Source organism: Lithobates pipiens, unplaced genomic scaffold (assembly GCF_037356315.1).
Source record: "Lithobates pipiens isolate NorthernLeopardFrog02 unplaced genomic scaffold, aLitPip1_a1.2 Scaffold_23, whole genome shotgun sequence".
NCBI classification, from domain to species: Eukaryota; Metazoa; Chordata; class Amphibia; order Anura; family Ranidae; genus Lithobates; species Lithobates pipiens.
The window spans coordinates 161163524-161190186 of NW_027507785.1; the positions used below are offsets into that span (position 1 = coordinate 161163524).

The 26663-nt window shown below is 45.1% G+C and overlaps 1 protein-coding gene across 2 annotated transcripts in view; it reads right to left on the minus strand.

The window, feature by feature from the left end:
* Positions 1 to 26663, minus strand: part of FAM234B (family with sequence similarity 234 member B) — a 178789-nt gene that overhangs the window by 114971 nt on the left and 37155 nt on the right. For both annotated transcript variants that reach the window (XM_077452516.1, XM_077452515.1), the window contains exon 2: positions 8031 to 8426. In XM_077452516.1, the coding sequence (XP_077308642.1) occupies positions 8031 to 8426 (396 nt within the window). The remainder of the gene's footprint in view (positions 1 to 8030; positions 8427 to 26663) is intronic.

The following is a 26663-nucleotide window of genomic DNA, read 5'->3' on the forward strand; positions in this document are numbered from 1 at the left end:
CAACCTTTAAATCCCTCCTCTTCCACCATGGCTTCAGTTATTGTGGCCTCCAACATACTGGAAAACAAGAGTACAGGAAACCACACACCATGATAGACACCGAAACACTACCAAGTTATAAAAAGGGAGGGAAAACTAGCGGTTGTCCTGAAAGGCTCTTAGAAATACCGTCACCGGTAAGTCTAACTAAGTTTTTCTCAAATCTCCTTTCAGGACAACCTTGGCGAGGATAGCCGAGAAACTTACCCTAGGGTGGGACTACTACCTGCAGTACCTTCCTACCTAAGGCTTGATCTACAACTGACAGCAAGTCTAGCCTGCATTGCCGAAGAAAAGTTGAGTAGCTTGACCAGGTGGATGCCTTGAAGATTTGATCGGGCGTAGGACCGGCCCTTTTGGCCCAGGAAACTGCCGTTGATCTAGTAGAGTGGGCCACAATCCCTGAAGGTGGCATTTCACCCTTTGCTTCATAGGCTTCCGAGATTGCCCATCTGAGCCACCTGCCCAGAGTGCTCTTAGAAGCTTTCTCCCCTTTAGGGGAACCCGTAAAAATCACGAACAAGGCATTGGACTTTCTAAATTCCCTGGTGACAGAGAGATACTGAAGGAGGCACCTCCTCACATCCAGAGTATGGAAAGCTTCTTCACCCACATTGGCTGGATTCGAAGAAATGTAGGTAGCACAATCTCTTGAGAATGGTGGAAGTTCGAGGCGACTTTGGGTAGGAAACCTGGGTCTGTGCGAAGAACCACTCTATCCGAAACTGCTAAGGTCTGCAGCTCGCTGACTCTTCTTGCTATAGCTACTAAGAAGATTGTTTTGAGAACTAAACTTTTTAAAGAAGCCTCATGCAAGGGTTCGAATGGTGCCTTCGTGAGACCCTGTAAAACAATAGCTAAGTCTCAACCGGGAAAAATATTGAGGGGCACTGGCCTATTATGTGCCATGGCCCTAAAAAGTCTTGAAATTAAAGTTTCTTTTGACAAAGTCTTTTCCAAAAAAAACTGAAAGAGCCGCTACCTGTGTCTTTAAGGTGCTGGCTGTTAGTCCTTTCTCCATTCCTTCATGGAGAAACTCAAGTACTGAAACAAGCCTATCTACCTGAAAGCCTTTAGCCACACAATAGGAATTAAATTTTTTCCAGACCTTCAGGTAAATGGCTCTCGTTACTTCCTTCCTACTGTAAAGTAAAGTCTTTATTACTCTCTCCGATAAGCCTTTGGCTCTCAGGAGGTCTTCCTCAGAAGCCAAGCGGTTAGGTGCAGCCTGTCTGTCTGTCTCGGGATCGACCACTGATCCTTGAGTGAGAATGTTCTTCCTCAGTGGCAGTTTCCAGGGTGGTTCTGCTGCCAGATTTAGCAAGATTGCAAACCAAGGTCTTTTTGGCCAAAAGGGGGTGATTAGGATCATGTTGGTCCTTTCCTCTTGGAATTTCCTCAAGACCAACGGAATTAGAGGAAATGGAGGGAAAGGCATAACACAGCCAGAACTGCCATGGATGAGCTAGCACATCTATGCCTAGGGCTTGATCTTCTCGGTGAAGAGGAAAGAACCTGTGTGCTTTCGGGTTTTGCTGGCTGGCAACAGGTCCACCTGGGGGGGGGGCCCCTACTTTTCGGAGATCATTAGAAACATTTCCTGGTTCAGGCACCATTCTGCCTCTGCCAACCTCCTTCTGCTGAGTAGGTCCGCCAACAGATTCTGAGAACCTTTTAGGTGGATCGCTGTTAGCCCTTGTACACACGGTCGGAGATTCCGACAATCAAATCCGTCGGATTTTGTCCAAAACTGTTGCATACACACGGTCGGACAAAGTTGTCGGAAAATCCGACGTGATTGAGTTACGACGGGACTACGTTCACGCTAGTAACCAATAGCTTTGGTGTAGGAATTTGATCTGAGCATGCGTGGCACTTTGTCCGATCGGAATTCTCTACACATGATCGGAGTATGTCCGATCGGAGCATTTTGTCGGAAAATTTTACCAACAAGTTGGAAAACTTGGTCCGTCGGATACTCCGACAGAAACAGTCCGATGTAGACCACACACAGTCGAAATATCCGACAAAACGGTCTGATCGGACACATTCCGTCAGAATCTCAGACCGTGTGTACAAGGGCTTAGGGAGGCCACATTCTGCCCAGGTGAACAGTTGGTCAAAAGGACGCATGCTCCTGGTTCCTCCTTGTTTGAGGACATAAGCCACCACTGTCGTGTTGTCCGACAGGACCTGCACATGCTGTCCTCTGACAGCCTGATGAAAAGCTAACAGACCCAGAAGGATGGCTTTTAGCTCTCGCCAATTTGAAGACCTCTGGGCCTCTGCCTTGGATCAGGTCCCTTGTGTAGTCAGACCATCCAGGTGGGTTCCCCAGCCCCAGGAACTTGCATCCATTGTCAGATGCTTGCCTATTGGGAAAACCCAGGAGAGGCCTTTGGATAGGTTGCCCGAATTTCTCCACCACCACAGTGCTCGTGTCACTCGAGAGGAGTGCCTGATCTGTTTCTCCAGTGAGGTCTGATGCGACCAGTTCTGTAAGATGGTCCACTGAAGTGGCCTGGAATGAAACCTGGCCCACTGAACTGCCGGGATTGAAGCTGTAAAAAGTCTCAGTACCGCCATAGCTGACCGAACTGAGATTGTACAGTTTGTTTGCATCTGTTTCACCACCTTGCAAATCTTCTCTAATTTCGACTGTGGTAGGAAAACCTTCTGAAGGACCGAACTGATTATGTATCCCAAAAAAAAACACCTCCTGGCTTGGAATTAGGTTTGACTTCTCCAAGTTGAGTAGCCATCCCAGCTCCCTGAGGTGCGTTTGTGCTATCTGTAGATTTGCCAAAAGTGGTTCCCTGGAATCTGCAAAGAACAACAAATAGTCTAGGTATGGGGCCATGGAAATTCCCCTCAGCTTCAATGGCTCCAGGGCTTCTGCCATGATTTTTGTGAAATTCCTGGGGGAGGACGAGAGCCCGAAAGGTAAGGCCCTGAACTGTAGGTGCCAGATTGACTGCCAGATGAAGAAAACACTGGGAGGCTTGGGCAATCGGGACGTGCAAGTATGCATCCCTCAAGTCTAAGGAAGCCATGAAGCAGTTCGGGGCCAACAACTTGGTTATTGAGTGGATCGTGTCCATGCGAAAGTGCTTGTATCGAATTGATCTGATCAAAATTTTCAAATTTAGGATCAACCGATATTTCCCTGAGGGTTTTTTCACCAGAAAGAGGTGTGAATAAAACCCTTTGCCCTTTCTATGGCTTCGGGACCTGTACTACTACCTCCTGCTGGATCAGCTCCTGTAATAGGTTCATCATTGCGGAGACCTTTTCTTGGTCCTTTGGGAGGGCCATAACATAAAACCTGCTTGGAGGAGGTTCTGAGAATTCTAGCCTGTAACCCTTAGCGATTATATTCCTCACAAACAGGCTTGACGACACCATGTTCCATTGTAGAAGGAAGGTCACCAATCTCCCCCCTACTGGGACTAGATTGTCACTTACTTTTGGTAGGTTGTTCCGAGGGAGCCCTGAACAGAACTCCCCCCCCACCTTTACCCTTTTGGGAGGTCCACAGCCTCTTGTTGCCATGCCCACCCTTTCGGGACTGCTGAACAGCACGAAAATTCCTTTTTCACAACCTGCTTCTTTTTGGCAGGGAATGCCTTCTTCTTGTCTGCAGTCCTATCCAGGATTGCTTCCAAGTCGGGACCAAAAAGAAGGTCCCCGGAAAAAGGTAGACCACACAGCCTAATTTTTGAGGCTGTGTCATCCGACCAGGTCTTTAGCCAGACAGCCCTTCTGGTTGAATTCACCAATGCTGAAGACCTGGCCGCCATCTTAATAGACTCGGCTGAAGCATCAGCCATGTATTTCACTGCCTTTAAAATCAACGGAAAGGATTCTAATAAATCTTTCCGTTATGTTCATGCCTCAACATGATTCTTTAGTTTTTCTATCCAGCACTCCAAATTTCTCACTACTACTGTAGAAGCCATCGCTGGTTTGAGGCTGGCCGATGCCGAATCCCAGGCTTTCTTCAAGAGGGAGTTGGCTCTCTTATCCATAGTGTCTTTTAGTACCCCTATATCTTCGAACGCCAGATCTGTTCGGCTTGAGACTTGTGAAAAAGCAGTACCCACCCTTGGCTTTTTATTCCACACCTCCGATTCTTTGTCATCAAAACGGAAAATGCCTTCTAAGCCCTTGTACACACGGTCGGAGATTCAGACAACCAAATTCGTCGGATTTTGTCCGACGGATCTTGTCCGAAACTGTTGCATACACACGGTCGGACAAAGTTGTCGGAAAATCCGATCTTTCAGAACGTGATGACGTAATTTCATTACGATGGGACTACGTTCAGGCTAGTAGCCAATAGCTTTGATGTAGGAATTTGATCTGAGCATGCGTGGCGCTTTGTCCGATCGGAATTCTCTACACATGATCGGAGATCGGAGAGCCACAGTGGGGACTGAAACAAATGACCGTTTTTTTAAAATTCCCGGGATCGGCGTTCTCCGCCAATCCGGAAGCAGAAGCGCCGGCCTACAGACCAGCCACCCTGACCTTTGCATTCCGGGCGACTGGAACCAATCGGCGCCCCGCCCAGAACAGGAAGCCGCGTCACAGGCCGCCGCGTTATCCATCCACCTGTACACGGGAAAAATCTGGAGGCCGCATTGGAGGCGAACCACCACCTCTCTGCTCCCAGCGTGCTCCGAACAGAGCCTGGACCCTGCTGACGCCTCGACCCTCCGCCGGCCACCGCTCCGCTGAGCATGGGAAAGGTCGGGGACTCCGGAATACCGTCCGATCGTACCGGGAGGGTGCTGGGATGGCCCTTAAGAAAACAAACGAGTCGGGAGGTAAGCCTTCATACTCCACCCTGGAGGGAGTGCATAACCCCCCTTTCTGGTTCCCACAGGTGCTTCTAACATGGTAGAGGAAACACAATAACTGAAGCCAAGGTGGAAGAGGAGGGATTTGAAAGGTTGGCAGGTGTTTCCTGAAGAAAGGGGCGGAGCTGCACTCTCTCCAGGGTTGTCCTGAAAGGCGATTTGAGAAAAATGGGCTAACTTTACTCGTTAGATTTTTTTTATTATTATTAATTTTTCCAAAAAAATTGCATTTGAAAGACCGCTGCGCAAATACATTGTGACATAAAATATTGCAACAACCACCAATTTATTCTCTAGGGTGTCTATTAAAATATTATATATATATATATATATATATATATATATATATATATATATATATATATATATATATATATATATATATATATATAAAGTTTGGGGGTTCTATGTAATTTTCTAGCAAAAAAAAAAAAATTATTTTAACTTGAAACCAACAAAATGTCAGAAAAAGGTGTGTTTTAAACTTTTTTCACTTATACACAAAGTCTATTCCATTGACAAATTGTTACAATGTTTACAATGTTTATACTGAAGTTCAACTGATAAAGAATGTTTTGACTCTTGGCAGACAACCCAGTTTTTCTCTTCCTTTCTTTTGAGGGCTTTGGCTTCAGAAAAGTGGCGAGAATTCTTTGCTTAGAAAGAATTGTGAAATACTTTAGTCAAGATTGCAATAATGATTCTTGGCGATTAAATGTGCAGCTCCAATTTAAAAAAAAAAAAAAAAAAAAATTATATTTATTTATATATATATATATATATATATATATATATATATATATATATATATATATATATATATATATATATATATATATATTTTTTTTTTTTTTTTTTTTTTTTTTTTTTTTATTATTATTATTTCTTTATAATTTGTAAGACAAATCATTTTGATATGTGGATTAAAAAAAATGCATTTTCATTTACAGGCAGGAGGTTGAGTTTTCATGTGTTTACCAGTTTTTACTTAGCTGTTCTGATGAAATATCCTGTTAGAAAAATGTACACAGGGTGGATTCTGTAGTAGGAGAATCCTGCTAGGAGACCAGGAGCTGTCAGTGACAGCTTGCTCTCCACGCTGTGAGCAAACTATATATTCTGGAGCACATACATGTGGTGCCTTGGAAGAAAGTCCACTTTCGCATAACACTGCTGTAAAGGGGTTATGCCTACAATAAAGGAGGAAGGTTTAACCCATAGTAATAGTGGGGAAGCTGTGCATCGTTTAACTGCAACTAATGTAAAAAAAAAAAAAAATACAAATAAAAATGTAACTGGGGTGTTTCATATATTTTTTTTTTATTATGCACAGTTCTAAAGAACAAAGATTAAATATTTTTGTACTCAAAACTCTTTATTTGAAGTTCACTGAAGAACTGATGGTTCAGAAACATTTGGGTTATACTGCCACCTGCAGAAGGATTTCAACACTGGCAAACAAAAAAAAAAAAAAAAGTGGCCAGTCTGGTATAACCCCTCCCACTGCCAGCATGCTTTTGTTTTGTAATAAAGCAGTGCCAAGAACAAGACCATAAACATAAAGGAGTGGGACCTGTGTCCCTCGAAAGTATTTTATGGCAAGTACAAAAATTCAATTTTCTTTCCCATTCATTGAGGGACACGGGATTCAGATACATTTGGGGATGTGCTTTTTACCAAACACATTTGGTTGAACTAGATGGACTTTGGCCTAAATTTATGAAGAAATTAGATTTTAGTGCATAGTTTTTATAACAAAAGTAGAACATATAGTTAAAAAAAAAAAATATGGTATTTTCTTGTTTATACAATTAAAAAGAAAACCCCCAGTGGTGATCAAGTACCGGAAAAAGAAAGCTCTATATGTGTAAAACAATTATATAAAGTTAAATTTATGTACAGTGTTGCATGACCGAGCAATTGCCCTGGTCACGAAGGAATAAAAAAAAAAAAAAAAACTTTCCAGAAGTAGTTAAAGAGACCCTGTCACCAACCAAAAACTGCAGATGATAAAAGCACAGAAAAATCAAGTATGGTAAATGCTTACTGTCTGAGCAACAACTTTGACTAGGAGTGTTGAATATAAATCATAGCATCGATGCATCGCAATTTGGGTGTCCACGATACGGCATTGATGCTACGACCAGCATAATCAATTGGCAGGTGATGTCATCCCGACATGCCCTGCCCCTCCTGAGAGAGCGCTTCCATTGTACTCCACTTACAAGTTTTAAATGGTCTTATTGAATCCCCTCTTATAGTACATTAAGTGCACCACTGTAAATGCCTTTTAAAAAATATGTAGTTACATACTGCATTTCAGACTGTCCCTCCATTCTCATGTGAATCCTCCTCTGACGTCAGCCGAGAGGAGAGCGGCAAGCAGCGAGTCTGGCAGTCTCTGGAGTCACATGAGAGCAGAGGGACAGTCTGAAATGCAGTATGTAGCTGCATAACTCTGTTGAGTTAATCCAATAGTAGAGATCCAAATGGCATCATTCATAGGGAAATGATAAAAGAAAGCAAAGCTGGGGCTGTGCTTGCGTCATCGGGACGTAACTTCCCTCAGGCACCATCTTTGAACGGGAACCAGAGTCTCTCTGTTGAACACGGGAATTACTACAGCGGGCTCCGCAAACAAACCAATGCTGCAGAAACCGGGTGCCAGGTTCTAACCATCACTGTAAAAAGTTAGTGCAATACAATAAATTTGTCATAATGGTTTTACACCATATGCTTTCTTTTATCTTTTTCCTATGAATGGTACCATTGGATCTCTACTATCGGCACAACAGATAGCATTTCATTTTATTTTCACTACAGAGTTGTATTTTCACAGATAACACTAATTTGACTGCTGCAATTATAAAGTGTAAGTGAGAAGTCTAAACAACTGAAACTAAAGTAACACCCTTGGCACTGAACCAAATACCTTTTTCTTTCCACTGGCATATGAGCCATCTGTAGTCCTGAATTCTTTTTTATTAGATCTTTAGAGGCAACCCTCATTTTAACATTTAAAATGTACAGAACTCGAACAGTCTATTGACCAAAATGGCTAGATTATAGAAAGAAATAACTGCATACAATTCTGCATATATTATATTTTTTTTCTTAAAATTTGCTTACCAGGTTCATAACCCACGTTGAGATACCAAACATGCTGTTGACTAGGCAGTGGACAAGGGATTAGGAAAGCACAAACAAGAACCATGATCATGGAGATGACAACGGTCAGAATGAAGACTGTAGTCCGCACATAAGACACCAATGAGGATGTTGCCTTAAGCTGTGGTTCCAGTCCACCTGTAGCAGCTAACCCCTCTTGTTTATGATCGATTTTTCGTTGCTGAACTCGCTTTGAAATTCTTTCAACATCAGAATCAGGTTGATTTGTTGTATGTTGGGTGCCCTTTCCATTCTGAAGTCCGTTATGCTGGATGTTAATGACAAGGTCATCCTCGCTCTCATCGCTGTCTGCCTGTGTAAGAGGGTCATACTCCCGGAGGTCATGGGACTTTTTTCCTATAGGAAGAAAAAAAAAATCTGTCCTAACAAACTATACAATAACATATGTATGATTTAAAACATTATGTCACTTGTAAATGGCCCTCTACTGTTTGTGTCTGTATGACTGTCAAGCAAATTAGGAAAAACGAAAAAAAACTTAAAGTGGTAGTAAAATCGAACTATTCTTAAAAACATTCCCCGCCCTCCTCCTATCTATCCCATGTACTCTGTATTAAAAAAATTTAAAAAAAAAGGGGGGGGGGGGGGGATTTGTATACTTACCCTTTTTATAACTTGGTCCCATCAGTTAAGCCTGCAGCTTTGGCTCCCCAGTGCAAGGAGCGCTCAACAGCAGCTATGAATTCCCAAAGACATGACATCATTCATAGACTCTATTGGAATAGCCACTGCCAGAGATACCTCCTCTCCCCTGCAGCAGCCACTCACTGACACAGGGGAGCCAGATGGATGACATGACCAGACTAAAAATAGGAAAGTATACACATTTTGTATACAGAGTATGTAGGACAAGTTGGAGGAAGAGGGGGGGGGGGAGAGATTTATAGCCTTTGCTTCCTTTTTAAAAGGGTAAGGCCGCGTACACACGGGCGGACTATCCGTCCAACTAAGTCCGTCAGACAATCCGACAGACAGTCCGTCCTACTTTTGAATGAACGGACTTGACCACACACGACGAACAGACAGTCCGCTGAAAGCTTGCACGATGACGTGTACGGCACGTACGACGGGACTAGAAATTTGACGTCCAATACACTGCAATGCAACCTTCAGCCGTGTAAATCCTTTCTGAGCATGCGCCATACTTAGTCCGTCGAACTAGCCTACTCACGAGCGGACTGTCCGCTGAAACCAAGTTTGGACGGACAATATTACGGAAATTCCGAAAGACTTAGTCCGCCAGACTGTCCGCTGAAAAAGTCCGCTGAAGCCCACACACGAGCGGATTGTCCGCTGAAACACGTTTCAGTGGACTAAGTTGGACGGACAATCCTCTCGTGTGTACGTGGCCTAACTCTACTTTTGTAGGGGGAAAAAAAAACAGCAAAGAAAATAAAAACTATACAGCATATAAAATTGCAACCAGTCATATGGTTATGGTAATTGAATGTTATTAAAAATGACTTTTCCTTTTCAGCTCTGTAATTTTTTGTAAATGTAATGCAATATGGCTACCTGGCAGTGTTCTGTAGACAGAATGTGTACAGAACGCCCCCAGAAACATAACTTTCTGCTTGTGCGATTGGTTCACTGCTTTTCCCAGAAGTCTGCACTAAAATATAAGTCAGGCCGCGTACACACGCGCGGACTGTTTGCCCAACCTTGTTCGTCAAACAGTTTCGGCAAACAGTCCGCTCAAAATTTGCATGAGCGGACTTGCCCACACACGAGCGGACTGTTTCAGCGAACTGTTTGCCAAACAGTTCGCTCAACTTTTGAAATGAACGGACTCGCCCACGTAAGGAGGAGGCAAATCCGCCCATTTCGAGCGCGTGTACAGGTAGGCGGGGCCCGCGAAGGAGACGTCGCGGGCTCCGCCGCCTGGAATGGGCTTAAAGGGGAACCCCAACGCCGAAAAAAAATCGGTGTGGGGGTTCCCCCAAAGTCCACACCAGACCCTTGTCCGAGCACGCTACCCGGCCGGCCAGGAAAGGGGGGCGAGCGAGCGCGCCCCCCCTCCTGAGCCGTACCAGGCCGCGTGCCCTCAACATGGGGGGGTGCCTTGGGGAAGGGGGGGCCGCGCGGCCCCCCCACCCCAAAGCACCTTGTCCCCATGTTGATGAGGACAAGGGCCTCTTCCCGACAACCCTGGCCGTTGGTTGTCGGGGTCTGCGGGCGGGGGGCTTATCGGAATCCGGGAGCCCCCTTTAAGAAGGGGGCCCCCGGATACCGGCCCCCCACCCTATGTGAATGAGTATGGGGTACAATGTACCCCTACCCATTCACCTGTGAAATAAAAGTACAAAAAAAAACACAACACAGGGAAAAAATATTTTATTGCACAGCTCCGGGGGTCTTCCGTCTTCGGGGGTCTTCTCGCCGGACTCCTCCGCTATCTGTGTGTAGCTCTTTTACTAGCGGAGGAGTCCGGCTTTCTTCCTCCCCGCCGCCGGCCTCTTCTCCCGACTTCGGGGGTCTTGTCCCCCTCTTCGGTTCTTCTGCCGGGCCACCGCGCCTTCTTGTAGCTCTTTTGCAGGCGGTGGCCCGGTCTTCTGTTGCCGCTGCCTTCCGTTCTTCTGTCGCCGCCTTCGGTTCTTCTGCCGGGCCACCGCGCCTTCTTGTAGCTCTTTTACAGGCGGTGGCCCGGTCTTCTGTCGCCGCTGACGTCGCCGCCGCCGCCTTCCGTTCTTGTTCTTCTTCTTGTTCTTCTTCTTCTTCTCCTGGAGATGTTGACTCGACGAGCTCTCCGGCCGGAATGCCAGGGACACGCTCCGCTGCCACTTATATAGTGACAATGGGGCGGTGTCACATGGTATATGTCACATGGGTTGGTCACATGGTGACCCCGCCCCCTTACGATGTCATAGTCCCCATGTGACATCAACCCATGTGACCAACCCATGTGACATATACCATGTGACACCGCCCCATTGTCACTATATAAGTGACCGCACAGCGCGGCTCTGGCATTCCGGCCGGAGAGCTCGTCGAGTCAACATCTCCAGGAGAAGAAGAAGAACAAGAAGAAGAACAAGAACGGAAGGCGGCGGCGGCGACGACAGCGGCGACAGAAGACCGGGCCACCGCCTGTAAAAGAGCTACAAGAAGGCGCGGTGGCCCGGCAGAAGAACCGAAGGCGGCGACAGAAGAACGGAAGGCAGCGGCGACAGAAGACCGGGCCACCGCCTGCAAAAGAGCTACAAGAAGGCGCGGTGGCCCGGCAGAAGAACCGAAGAGGGGGACAAGACCCCCGAAGTCGGGAGAAGAGGCCGGCGGCGGGGAGGAAGAAAGCCGGACTCCTCCGCTAGTAAAAGAGCTACACACAGATAGCGGAGGAGTCCGGCGAGAAGACCCCCGAAGACGGAAGACCCCCGGAGCTGTGCAATAAAATATTTTTTCCCTGTGTTGTGTTTTTTTTTGTACTTTATTTCACAGGTGAATGGGTAGGGGTACATTGTACCCCATACTCATTCACATAGGGTGGGGGGCCGGTATCCGGGGGCCCCCTTCTTAAAGGGGGCTCCCGGATTCCGATAAGCCCCCCGCCCGCAGACCCCGACAACCAACGGCCAGGGTTGTCGGGAAGAGGCCCTTGTCCTCATCAACATGGGGACAAGGTGCTTTGGGGTGGGGGGCCACGCGGCCCCCCCTTCCCCAAGGCACCCCCCCATGTTGAGGGCACGCGGCCTGGTACGGCTCAGGAGGGGGGGCGCGCTCGCTCGCCCCCCTTTCCTGGCCGGTCGGGTAGCGTGCTCGGACAAGGGTCTGGTGTGGACTTTGGGGGAACCCCCACGCCGATTTTTTTCGGCGTTGGGGTTCCCCTTTAAGCCCATTCCAGGCGGCGGAGCCCGCGACGTCTCCCTCGCGGGCCCCGCCTACCTGTACACGCGCTCGAAATGGGCGGACTTTCCGAGCGGGAACAGTTTGCTCATTTCGAAAGTAGCCTACACACGGGCGGACTGTTCGCTCAAACACAGTTTCAGCGGACAGTTTTTCGGAATTTCCGAAAGACTTTGTCCGTCCAACTGTCCGCTGAAACTGTCCGCTGAAAGCCCACACACGGGCGGACTGTCCGCCCAAACACTGTTCAGCGGACAAGGTTGGGCGAACAGTCCGCCCGTGTGTACGCGGCCTCAGATTTCATGCATCCTCTGCAACAAAAAATGTAATTTTTGGTGCAATGCTTCCAGTAGGAAATCACATCTAAAAGGAATGCAGGCCCTACAGTTTTCCTCATTAGAGCCCCGCAGGTCCAGCAGCTGATTGATAATTATAAAACCACTCCCATTAGAATCACTTTCCACATGGACACAGACAGACAGGGATTTCTTCAGAATAACAATGTAGGAATCTGCAAAGTTTTTTTATATCCTTGCAATGTACATTGAACACCCAGAGGGAAAGTTTTTTTCTGAACTAGTGGAGTTACTCTTTAGAGTAAATCTTAACCCAAAACACTTCAACCATACAAGTTTTACAGAAGTTTTGGAGGAGTCGTTAATACAACAGGTCTCCCTCCCTCTAAGTAACATGCGGCTGCTTCCAGTCCCACACACACTTGTGACTGACTTCCTAGTACAGTCCCTCCCCCAGTAGAGCTGCATGATGCTGGCTAAAATGAGAGTCACAATTTTTTTTCTTAACTACAAATACAGTATGATATAAAATATTGCAGCAATTGACATTTCATTCCCTAGGGTCTCTGCTAAATGATATATAAGGTTTGGGGGTTCCACTTAATTTTCTAGCAAAAAAATATTGATTTTTAAACTTAAGAAACAAGTGTCAGAAAAAGATTTAGACTTTTAAGTGATTAAACTTCCTGCATTTACAAAAAAACTTGGCAGACTTTTTCTTTACACAAATAAGTTTATCCCTTTAATCTAAGAAGGAAGAGTTAGTTACAATGTTTCATGTTAAAAATTTGGCAGACTGCCCGAATGTTTTCCTTTGACAGCTGAGTGAGCAGATACGTCTTTCCACTTGTTCTATTAAAGAATCAGCAAACTGCAATAGAGATCGTCGTGATCACGATTTTTGAAAGATTAATTGTGCAGCTCTATATAAAAAAAAAGTCATACAATCCCATATGCACAATCCTTCACCCACAGTTGATCCAGAGGAAGAAAAAATAAATAAAAAACGCCAGCAAAGCATGACCCATTTTCCTCTAGCAGGGTAGAAAAAAAAAAAAAAATACTCTCCGATCCCCCGAGAGCCAATCAGGTTTTCCCGGGACCAACTTTACCTATAAAATGTCAGTACCCAGTTATATTTTGTACATTTTCATAAAACTGTGATGCTCAGATGCCGCTTGAGTGTGCAACTGGCCACAAGAAGTCCATAAAGGTAAAAGGGAAAGAAAACATGAACCAAGAATGGGGAATATTGGCATTTACTGCGCATGCTCGTGGAATGGCAACAAAGTACGGTACTTAAAAATCTCCATTAGGGGAAGCTTTCAAATTTTTTTTACAGGTTACCCGTTTAGAATTACAGAGGATGCTCTAACTCTATTGATCATGGTGATACCTCACACGTGTGGTTTGAACACAGTTTACATATGTGGGCACGACTTACGTATTAGTTTGCTGCACGCAAGCTCGGAGGGATTACATTTTTTTTATTTTTACACCATCTATTTTTTTTTCACTTTTATTCCCATTACAAGGAATGTAACAATCCTATATACCCACCCCAGAAAATCCTATACCCACAGTTGATCCAGAGGAAGGCAAAAAACCCCAGCAAAGCATGATCCAATTTGCTCTTGCAGGGGAAAAAATTCCTTCCTGATCCCCCCTGAGAGGCAATCGGATATTGCCCCGGTTTAATTTTACCTATAATGATCTGGTGCTCGCTGCCCAGTCTGATGACCCGATGCTCGCTACCAAGCCTGCCGAACCAGCGCTCGCTACCCAGCCTGCCGATCTAGCGCTCGCTACTCAACCTGCCGATCTAGTGCTCACTACCCAGCCTGCCGATCCAGTGCCCGTTATCCAACTGGCTGATACAGTGTCTGCTAAATCGGTTCCCGATGCCAAGCTCACCGCTGAAGCTTTCTGGCCTGATGCCCAGCTCGCCGATGCTGCTTTCTGGTCTGATGCCCATCTTGCCTCCAATTCTCCCCTGCTTGACATCCAGCCTGACTTTGATGCCTCTGTGTTGTCTGCCTACAATGGGTTTATGCCCACTGCCCAACTAGCTTTTGTTGCCAGATCCAAACTTCCAGCCCCTGGTGGTGGGGCGCGAGGTTCTATTACCAGACTCAGGTGGCACGCCTCCCAGTGGGTTAAAAGACTCTGGGCTGAAGAGTGCAAAGAAGCCTGCAGACACAGAGGGGAGAATTTTCAGGAGTTTTCCAGACCCACATGGATTGTCAGGTCAAGGGCAGAATGGAGCGTCTGGAGGCCACTCCTTAAGGGGGGGGGGGGGTGGACTGTCATGACCTGTGTCATTGCTTGGGTCACCTGCTGGAGGCACTGTTGTTTTCAGCACCAAAGGGTTTAGTTCTGGTGGCCACCAGCGGGTGTCTCCAAGCAGATATACATACAGGTAATCAGGCTGCACCTGATATGGACTGCTGGGAGTAGACAAGCACTGAGGCTCAGGGCTTCAGCATTTTCCTGCAAGCTGTGTCCCTGTCTGAGCCCGATTTGTACCCTGTTCCCAGAATCCTGATCTGGAGACCTGTCCCATTTCCTGCTCCCACTACTGACTTTCTGCTCCCAATACCTGGCTTCCTGTTCCCCTTTTCTCCTGTCCGGCTTATGCGTGTTCTGCCCATTTGTACGTATAGTTAGTTAGGTTTTCATATAGAGTTTACTGTGTTGTTTTTACTTTCCATTTGCTTGTTATGATTTATTGGTGTTGGTATTGGAAGTGTGTCATTATCTTAAATATATATTTTCACTTACTCATTTGGTCCTGAATCCTTTAAGGTGCAGCCAACTGATCCAATCACCCTTGCTGTATGCCTGCATGAGGTATCCCTGACAACTTCCAAGTGCATAACTTCACATTTATCAATATTAAACCTCATTTGCCACACAGTTGACCAATTAAACAGTGCATTGTGGTCGGCTTGTAAGTCTGAGACATCCTGTAGGGACGTTATTCCACTGCATAGCTTAGTGTCATCTGCAAACCCTGAAATTACACTTTTAATCCCAGAACCAATATCATTCACAAAGATGTTAAAAAGTAAGGATCCCAATGCTGAATCTTGGGGTACACCACTGATAACTTTAGACCAGTGATGGCGAACCTTGGCACCCCAAATGTTTTGGAACTACAGAACTACATTTCCCATGATGCTCGACTACACTGCAGTGTGCTTGAGCATCATGGGAAATGTAGTTCCAAAACATCTGGAATGCTGGGAGACACCTGCCAGCAGGGACAGTATTTAAAGCGGGGCTCCACCCAAAATTGGAAGCTCCGCTCATCTACCTCCTCCCCCTTCGATGCCACATTTGGCACCTTTTGGGGGGAGAAGATACCCGTTTTTGACAGGTACCCACTCTCACTACCAGGTGACTCGGAAGTTCGGTGCCCTGCTCCTTCCCCCGCTGCCGTGCTATTCACAAAGCACAAAGACGCAAAGCCACACTGCCAGCTTCCCTTATAAGCAATGGCGACAGACATATTAATGCCAACAATTTCAAATTACCGTATTTTTTTCTTAAAATGGTAAAGTCAGTTTAAACATTTTCTATTGTGAATAAAATTTGGGTTATGAGATTTGCAAATCACTGCATTCTGTTTTTATGTAAATTTTACACAGTGTCCCAACTATTTGGGAATTGGAGTTGTAAAAGCCCAGACTGTGATATGACCGCTTTGGTTCATTGGTGAATTTGTTTTTCACCAACACAAATGAGAAGGGTGTTTTTTTTTTTGTTTTTTTTTTTGTAAAAAAAAATAATAAAAAAAAAAAAGTGAACACACACACACACACACACACACACACACACACACACACACACACACACACACACACACACACACACACACGATCAGGTACATCCATTTTCATATCCGCTGACATCTACATATGTGAAATTCGGTTAAACAAATTTGTTAATTCAAAAATCTGAAAATTAGAAATATTTGAAATACAAAAATAAGAATGAAAATCCGAAAATTCTAAAATCCTAAATAATGAATAATAAAAAACTTAACTATAACTAACTATTAAATTATAAGTATTGGAATTTCTTTTCAAATTTGCCTGTTGAATGTAATGAATATGAATCTGAAGTTACAAATTATCCGTAATAACGAATGCCATATCTAAGCGAATGTAACATGACAAATTAATAATAAAAACGTATTATTATTTCGTTTTGTTCCATTTGTTTATATGTGGCAGTCTTTATTTCGGATAATTCTTAACTTCAGCTAAATTTTTATTCGTTATGTTCACTAACAGCCCAATTTGAAAGGAAATTCCAATACCTATAATTTAATAGTTAGTCATTTCAAATTTTTGGATTTTCGTTCTAAATTTCGTATTTTCCTTTCATATTTTTGAATTTCCGCATTTCCAAAAAAAAAAAAAAAAAAAGAATTTTTCAGCAGTGCACATGTCCACTGACATCCTTAAAAAAAAAAAAAAAAAAAAAAAAATTTTAAATAAAAAGAAGTGACTGAACCAAACTTCAAACACTATATATAGCTGGTCGCCAAATGAGGGGCTCAGAAAGCCCAATGTAAAAAAAAAAAATAAATAAATAAAAAAAAAAAAAATTAAAAATTGCTGGCAAACAACCCCCCATGCCAAAATAAAATGGTGTGGGGTCCCCCAAAATCCCTACCACCCCAAAGCACCTTGCCCAGCATGTTGATGGGGACAAGGGCCTCTTCCCGCCAGCCAACCCTGGTCAGTGGTTGTCGGGGTCTGTGGACAGGGGGGCTCATCACACACGAAACAGTTTTTGACAATTCCTTTATTAATAGCTCTGTCTTCTCCCGGATGCCATCCTCTCCCCTGCCGTCTCTTCCACCACTGTCTTCTTCCTCATCGCCGGTTACCCGCTAAAAAAATAAATAAAATTTAAAAGCCAATGTTCTTTTGTTGTGGTCTTGCTCCGTTGTGTTGTGGTCCTCTGTCTGGCATCTGGCGTGGCTAACAGATGACGTCACCTGGACTGCACGCTCCCTGTGAGTTGGGAAGAGGCCCTTGTCCCCATCAACATGTCAGCAGATGACCTTTCACCAACGTCCGCTATCCCATAGAGATACACGTATGTCAGTTTCCTGAAAGGCTCCATGGCAGCATACGTGTGGGTAGCCCCGCCTCCACGATTACCCAATAGGACCCAACTCCCATAAATCTTTGCTCCCGGCTACTACCAGTGTTCCTTTTTTGTCCTACCCAGTAGGACCAGATGGTTTCTTTCCTGGAAACAAAACTTCACGACGATCGATTGGCTGATTGACTGACTGAGAATTTTTCCTCCGATAGGCCCTGACTGTTAAGCAGGGTATGGAGTGTATTTGCAGAGTAGCGCTGAAGAAAGGATTTCCTACCTGAGTGCGCACGGTCTGTGTCCCGTTGCTATGGGTGACCATTATCTACTTGGAGGTGCGGCGTGTGCGTCCCAGTCCGTTCGGCCAGGTGATCGTTGGTGGAGTGGTGAGCTTTTGTCTATCCATGGCAGCATTGTATTTGTGTGTATTTTCTCCTTTTGTTTGTCTAGCGGTCTCCTCTATGCTGTTTGCGGTCGCTTCCGCGTTCCAGCAAACCTCTCTCCTACTTCCGGGTTATGCAGGCGTTCTGCGCATGTGCGAACCCGGTATGAGACCGAGGCTTGGTTCCCGCGCATGCGCGCGAGCGCCTCGCGTCTGACGTCGGCAATGACGTCACGGGCGCCAAATTTAAAAGCCTTTGGAAGCTGTCAGAATCCTGGGAATGTTTGCAGTGGTCGCAGCGACTTCCCGGGGCTGTCAGTGCGGCGGTTTAAGGTAAGAGCATGTCCCTTAGGCTAGGGAAATGCTTACTTTAAAAAAAAAAAAAAATGTATTTTTATATTTTTCTCTTTGGTTACAGTATTTCTTAAAACTGTTGGTTTATTTTGGAATATGGATGCCTTACTGCCTCCTAGTGGCCAGCCCGCTCATGTTAGGTAGGTTGCTAGTATTCATGTTTTTTATATAATGGAGAGAGTCTTTGGCATAGGTAGGATTGACTGTGTATCTTTTTCTCTCTCTCTGTTTTATCTTTACAGCCCTTCTGGGTCTGATCCACAGCCTAATATCTCTAGACGCAGTGGATCATCAAGATCACACCGCCATAAATCCTCAAGGTCTAGCCAGCATAGGTCAAGGTCTGAACAGCGTGACAAGAATTATTCTCACCCCCCTGCTGCTCACTCCAGCAGGCATACGGAAAAATCATGCTGGGGGTGTAGGATGCCTGTTCCATCAGACAAATCCTTATGCGATCACTGCTTCTCCAAAGCTGCAGATGAAAGGGATGGTGCAGACCAGCGTTTGGAGTCATTAGTAAGACTGGTTGTGAAGGAGTCCTTGCAGGAGAGGGACGCTCTACAGCTGTGTGAATCCCCGTCAGAATTATTGGCTCCTCCAACCGGAGAGAACCTATTGCAGGAGACATGGGAATCCTCTCAACCAAGTCGCCTATCTGCTCCTATCTCAGACAGTGAATCTGACTGTGAGGATCCTGGTTTAGGTTTTGACTATGGACTGGTGCCTTCATTGGTCAAAGCAGTGAGAGAGGCTCTGAAGTGGGAAGACCCTGTTACTTCCCCACCAAAGCAGAGAAAATTCTTTAAACAGCTCAATAAGGAGCGACAATATTTTCCTTTCCTTTTAGAGTTGGGTGACATTATCACCGAGGAATGGAGCAAGATGGATAAAGAGGGTTCCATGCAGTCAAAAATCCTGAAGTTATACCCTTTTAAAGAAGAGGATGTGAAGCACCTGGAGTCAGCACCACTGGTGGATGCAGCGCTCATGCGTTTGGTGAGATATGCAACCCTACATTTAGAGGATACGGTATCTTTTAAAGATCCTTTGGAAAGGCGGATCGATTCAGACCTTAAAAGGATATACCTGACTTATGGAATGGCTTGCAAACCAGTGCTTGCAATGGCAGCGGTATTTAAGGCCATAGAATCCTGGGCTGATTCCGTAGAAGAATTCCTGAGGGGTATTTCTATTGAAACAGCCAAAGACTCCCCTATTCAAGAAATCAGGATGGCATCTGCCTTTTTGGGGGAGGCATCTATTGATGTTATTCGCCTGATATCTCGGGATATGTTAGCAGCGGTCTCAGCACGCCGTGCGTTATGGCTCCGTCCATGGCTGGCGGATCCAGCATCCAAACAGGCTTGGTGCAGTATTCCTTTTGAAGGGTCATCTTTGTTTGGTAACAAGCTGGATACTGCCATATCCCGGGCTACAGGTGGGAAATCTGGGTTTCTTCCCCAGGACAGACGTCTTCAAAATCAAAAGCGTCCATTTCCTAGAAGACAAGGCCCTGATCATGCCAGGGAGGCGCGGAGCTATAGACCTGGTCGAGAATTCTCAAGGTCATGGAGATCCAGGCAGTCTTCTTTCAAAAATACCTCAAAAGGGGGTTCGTCCGGCAAGCAGGATTCCACGAAATCCTTTTGAAATTGGGCCCGCTCAAACTTGTCAGGTGAGGGCTCGTCTTCTCCACTTCAGGCATGTTTGGGCGGCCTCAATTTGGGATTTTTGGACAGTAAAAACAGTTTCCTCAGGTCACAAGTGGGGTTTTATCAGCACCCCAAGGCTAAGATTTATTCCCACAAATCTTCCAGAATCAAAAGAGAAGAAACAAGTCCTATTGACCTACGTGAACTCTTTACTGGATCAAGGCGCAGCCGTTCCCATTCCAGAAGAACAACGTGCAGAGGGCATGTATTCCCCTCTGTTTCTGGTTCAAAAGAAAAATGGCACATGGAGGCCGGTAATAGATTTGACCCATCTCAATTCCTTCATTCGCAAAGAGAAGTTCAAGATGGAATCTCTGCTTACCATTCAGCAGTCAGTGTATCTGGGGGACTGGATGATATCAGTCGACTTGAAGGACGCTTACTTCCATGTCCCCATGGCAAAGGAGTTTCAACAGTACATCCGCTTTGCGGTAGGCAATCAACATCTTCAATTTACATGTCTTCCCTTTGGGTTAACAACGTCCCCACGGGTTTTCTCCAAAGTTCTTTTGGCAGTTGTGGCCTTTCTCAGAGTCAAAGGTGTTCATCTCCACCACTATCTCGACGACCTTCTTCTGCTATCCCAGAACAGAGAGCAGCTCTTGGAGCACAAAGACCTAGTCATCTCCACTCTACAGGAGTTCGGGTGGGTTCTGAACTTAGAGAAGAGTCACCTAGATCCAACTCAGTCTCTTGTTTTCCTAGGGGCGCAGTTCAACACAGTGGAAGGTACTATCGCCCTTCCAGAAGAGAAGGTTGGAGTCATACGAGACAGGATTCATGCAGCCCTTGCTTCATCCCATCTCTCGGCTCTCCAATGTCTGAAGGTGATTGGCACAATGTCAGCCACCATTCCCATGGTAAAGTGGGCCCAGTGGAACACTCGTCCCTTTCAGAAGGGGTTTCTACAACAGTGGGACTTATCCAGCCAGACACAGCGCATATTCCTCACTCCAGCCATGAGGACGTCTCTTCTTTGGTGGCTGCAGGGGAAGAACCTGCGCAACCACCATTCGATCATTCCCATCTCATGGGTCACGGTAACTTCAGATGCAAGCAACCGAGGATGGGGTGCTCACTGCCTTTCGGATGTCGCTCAGGGCAGGTGGACATTTCCATCACAAAGAGTCGTCTCCAATGTTCTGGAGCTAAGAGCGGCCTTCCAGGCGCTTTGGTCATTCCACCATCTGACAGCGAATGCCTCGGTCATGCTAAGGTTGGACAACACAACCGCGGTGGCTTACGTAAAGAAGCAAGGGGGAACTCGCAGCTGGTCCCTGTTACAGGAGATGGAGCTGATAATGAATTGGGCTCAGAAGAATTTGTCCAACCTTTCTGCAGTCTACATCCCAGGGGTGCAGAATGTTCAGGCGGACTTCCTATCGCGTGTCGAGTTGGACAACAACGAATGGTCCCTACACGGGGAAGTATTCGATTGGCTCCTGACCTTAAGATTGTCCCTGGAAGTCGACTTATTCGCTTCCCCGTGCAATCGGAAGCTTCCGAAATATTACTCAAGGTTCAGGGATCCTCAGGCATATGGGATAGATGCCCTCACAGAACATTGGAAGTTTCAGACAGCTTATGCCTTCCCTCCAGTTCCGGTGATCCTGCAGTTCCTTCGGAGGCTCAGGACAGAGAAGGTGGAGATTCTCGCAGCGATTCCATTCTGGCCCAACAGACCTTGGTTCCCTCTTCTGCTGCTCCTCAGTTATCAAGAGCCAGTTCCCCTGCCTCTCAGGCCGGATTTGCCATCTCAAGGCACAAGGTTACATCCATGCCCATCATGTCTGCACCTCAAGGTATGGTTTTTGAGAGGGAAAGGCTAGAAGCTCTTGGTTGTCCGGAAGAAGTCATTCCAACCCTTCTCAATTCCAGACGCGGGAGTACTAATAGGGTATATGAGCGCATATGGTCCAAGTTTTCAGCCCATATGTCCTCCAGAGAAAATTCTTGCAGTTCTCCAACAGTACAAGACATACTAAGCTTTCTACAAACAGGCCTTGATTTACCTTTAGCTATCAGTTCATTGAGAGTCCAAGTGTCGGCTATTTCAGCCTTTACGGATATTTCCTGGGCAAACCATGCACTGGTACGACAATTCTTCAAGGGAGCCATCAGGCTCAGAACCCAAAGAAAACCAAGGTTTCCTAAATGGGACCTCCCTTTAGTGCTGGATTTTCTTTCAAACCTTGGAAAGGATTCTACAGAGCCTCTGTCCATAAGGGATCTCACTCTCAAGACCATCTTCTTAGTAGCTATAACCTCAGCCAAGAGAGTTTCTGAGATTATGGAATCTAGGTTCAGAGGAACCTTTTCTGACTTTCTTTCCAGACAGGGCAGTATTGATTCCCATGTTGGGATCGAATCCCAAAGTAACCTCGGTCTTCCATGAGAATCAGGAAATTGTGCTTCCCACTTTCAAAAACGCAGAGAGTCAGGATGTTCATCCTCTGGACGTAGGGCACGCGCTTAAACAATATTTGGAAGTCACAGCTCCTTTTAGACAAACAAAATTTCTTTTTGCTCTCCCTCATGGCAAGAATAAAGGATTGCGAGCTTCGGCTAGATCTATCTCTACCTGGATCGTTCAGATCATTCAGAGGGCATACAGAGCAAAGGGCTTGGCTCCTCCTGAGGCATTAACGGCTCATTCAACACGGAGTATTTCAACGTCGTAGGCAGCTTCTCGTCATGTGGCACCTGAAGTTATTTGCAGAGCAGCCTCTTGGTCTTCCATTAATACCTTTGTTTCTCATTACTGTGTAGAGCCAGCGGCTCTGTCTTCTGTTAATTTTGGTTTGCAAGTTTTGTCGGTTGAGAATGCTAAATAAACTTTTGTTCTTTGCTCGACATTTTGCCCACCCGGGTGTGTTTGGCGAGTTATTTCCCACACGTATGCTGCCATGTAGCCTTTCAGGAAAACGGAAAATTTATATCAAATACTTACCGTAATTTTCCTTTCCTGATAGGCTCCATGGCAGCAGGAGTTCCCTCCCAAATGTCTGGAGTTGGCTAGTTACGGAACACAGGTAGTAGCCGGGAGCAAAGATTTATGGGAGTTGGGTCCTATTGGGTAATCGTGGAGGCGGGGCTACCCACACGTATGCTGCCATGGAGCCTATCAGGAAAGGAAAATTACGGTAAGTATTTGATATAAATTTTCAGTTTTTTCATCCGTCAACGGATGGATGAAAAAAGGGACATACGGAATGCCCGTGTGAAAGGGGCCTTAAGTATGAATAGTTATCATGGACTAGCAGAGAAATGCTTTCTGCCAGAGCTTTATCTGAAGTATGGTTACAAGACAAAATGGCTATGTAGGTTTTCCAGGAAAGTACAAATTGCTTTTACTTAGGGCTGCAACGATTATTTTCATAATCAATTAGTTGGCCGATTAATTGGTTAATGACCTTAAAAAAAAAAAAAAAAAAAAAAAAGTGGTGTATAATTTAGTTAATATGTAACGTAAAAAAAAATAAATAAAAGCAATTTATTCCTAAATATCTCTGTGCAATGGTAAATATAAATAACCAACTATATGGTTAGAGAGCAAAACCTCTAATCCACTCTGAGAACGACAGACAGAAAAGATATAGTGTATATACTATTAGAGGAGATCTTCCCTAAAAAAAAAAAAAAAAAATTAAGAACGTTTGTTCAATTTTCTAATCGTTAGTGGTGGTCAAATCGATGTTCATTTTCAACCACAGTGATGGGGAAATTTGGAAATAGAAAACTGCTTGGTGAAAGAAATTTGCAGACCGTGTATGTGGTTTTCATTCAGAAATTACATTCATTTTAAAAACAGGATGTTAAAAACAAGTGAAAATTTCTAAACAACATTCTTTCATTCAGCGAATGTACAAAGATTTTTCATCTGAAAATTGATCCGTGTGGCCAGCAGAAGGCTCGGTATGCAGTTTAGTTTTGATCCGTTTCTGCAGTGCGTTTTGATTTTTGCGCACATGATTTTGCTGTGATTTGAGTTTTTGCATTTTTTTGGCCAGTTAGTTGTTGGGCAGAATAAAAAAAAAAAAAATTTGCTGCAAAACCCATTACATGCTTTACTGCAACTTGTCCATTGAAATACATTGAACCAAAAAGAGCATTTTTTTTTTTTTTTTTTAAAGCAAAAGAGAGAGTCCCTGACCGTTTCCAAATACACAGCGGCTGAAAAAAAGCATAGATGTGAACGTGTCCCATAGGAAACCATGTAAATGAACTGTAGTGTGTTTCTGCAAAAAGCACCAATAAACACATAGATGTGAACCAGGTCTAAGACGTTTAGTAATATAATGGGTTTAAAAAAAAAAACTAAAAAGTAGCCCTTTATGCTACAACAAAAAGCAGATAATCAATACTGTAAGGGGTTAATTTTTTTTAAACTGTAGAACTGTGAAAGTGGTATTTACAGTAGCGATTATTTGCTATTTTTGTACTATAAATGGCTCATTTTAGTTTTTTTTTTTAACCCCCATTATGTTACTGGCCGATTAATCGATTATGAAAATAGTAATCGATTAATTTCATAATCGATTAGTTGTCGATTAATAGATAAGTTGTTTCAGCCCTACTTTTACTAATGACCGTGGGAATATAGGCATTAAAAAAAAAAAAGATGTTCGGAAATACAAAAAATAAACAATCATACTGCCCTAGATGGCTCTTCTTCTGGGGTCACCTGCAGGTGATCTACTCCTCTCTGTGTGCCACCATAGCAAGTCATTTGCTATGGGGACATGCGTGTGGACTCAATTCCCTGCATCCCTGGACTGGTAGAGTGGGGCTCAGCCCTACCCCCATGCATTAATATTCTTAAAAAAAAAAATAATAATAATTTTTTTATTTTTTTTAACTTACCTGAAACCGCTGTTGCTAGGCAGTCTTCCTAATCTGCCTCTTCCTATTCCATGGCGCTTCCTCCTCTTCGGTGAGGGGCCCCGTTGCCTTATGGGACATGTGTGTGTCCCAGAAAACAATGGGCTCATTCACAAAGCGCCGCGTGACTCGCGCATGCACAGTAGGAAACGGGAAGTGAAGCCACAAGGCTCCACTGCCCGTTTCCCTTCGTTAAGATGGATGGAACAGCCTCAGGGAGGCCGACATTGCGGGATCGCTGGACAGGCAAGTATCCTCATTAAATGTCAGCTGCTACAGTGTTTGTAGTGGCTGACTTTAAAAAAAAAAAAAAAAATTCTTGGCTGGAACACCCTTTTAATGAAGAAAATGGATTAGGGGGAAAAAATAAACCACACCACACCACACCACACCTTTTGCCTTTAGAACCACTTGTAAGCTAAATTCCAGGAATGTTTTTATCAGTTACATTGATCCAGCTTGATTCGATGGAAGTAATGCATATGCCATACCTGCCCAGTCCCAGGGGAAGTACAGAATCACTGTAGTAATCACCAATACTATAGTGATCTACGCTGTCTTATGGGTTCTGTGCTGAGTGGCGGCCTTGCTGCATAGTAAACGCAGGTGGTCACTTGCTCAGAACAATCCCCATTCAGAGAATAGCTTGCAATTTATATTCAATGAATACAAGGTGAAATCACGACACCCCACCTCATCCAGAGAATGCCTTGCAATTATTGAAAAAAAAGACTCTGAATGGAGCCTGTACTGAGAGAGTGACCCTACCTGGTTACTTTGCAGCCGCACGGTACAGGAAGATAGTAAGGATCACTGTAGTATTGACGGCTGCTGCCACGATTCTCTGCTATTACAGAGATGTTCAGCGTAAGCCATACATGGCCCAATACAAAATATATACTGTATATCTGAAATTCAGCTTTAAACACTTACTGACCGCCTACAGTACATTTACTGCAGGTGGGTGGCATGTACAGGCAGACAAAGTGACATACCCGTACATCAATTTTCTTGTACAAACACAGCACACCCCCCCACCTCCCATGAACACGGGACACAGCAGAATGCAGAACCTGGTGCTTTGCATCCTTTACTAGTGAGCTGGTCACTAGTATTTACAGCGGTTATAAACTTAACCCATGACAGTTCAAGGAATTGCTGGTACAATGGACTTCATTGTACCAGCAATCAGAGTGTAGTTAAAAAAAAATAATAAAAAAATGTAAAATAAAAATCCCTGATCAAAATTAAATTTGGTGTTATCGCTCTCACTCTCTCATACTGGTCACTGGAAGTTCAACATGGCACCTCATGGCAAAGAACTCTGAGGATCTGAAAAAAAGAATTGTTGCTCTACATAAAGATGGCCTAGGCTATAAGAAGACTGTCAAGACCCTGAAACTGAGCTGCAGCACAGTAGCCAAGACCATACAGCGGTTTAACAGGACAGGTCCCACTCAGAACAAGCCTCGCCATGGTCGACCAAAGAAGCTGAGTTTGTGTGCTCAGTGTCATACCCAGGTTGTCTTTGGGAAATATGAGTGCTGCCAGCATTGCTGCAGAGATTGAAGGGGTGGGAGGTCAGCCTGTCAGTGCTCAGACCATACGCCCGCCACACACTGCATCAAATTGGTCTGCATGGCTGTCATCCCAGAAGGAAGCGGCAACCAGGTGAGGAGTACAAAGCCAAATGTGTCTTGCCTACTGTCAAGCGTGGTGATGGGAGTGTCATGGTCTGGGGCTGCATTAGTGCTGCCGGGACTGGGGAGCTACAGTTCATTGAGGAAACCATGAATGCCAACATGTACTGTGACATACTGAAGCAGAGCATGATCTCCTCCCTTTGGAGACTGGGCTGCAGGGCAGTATTCCAACATGATAAAGACCACAAACACACCTCCAAGATGACCACTGCCTTGCTAAAGTAGCTGAGGGTTACATGCTGTGTCACCAGTCAGTGTCCATGGTCACTGCCATACCAGTCATA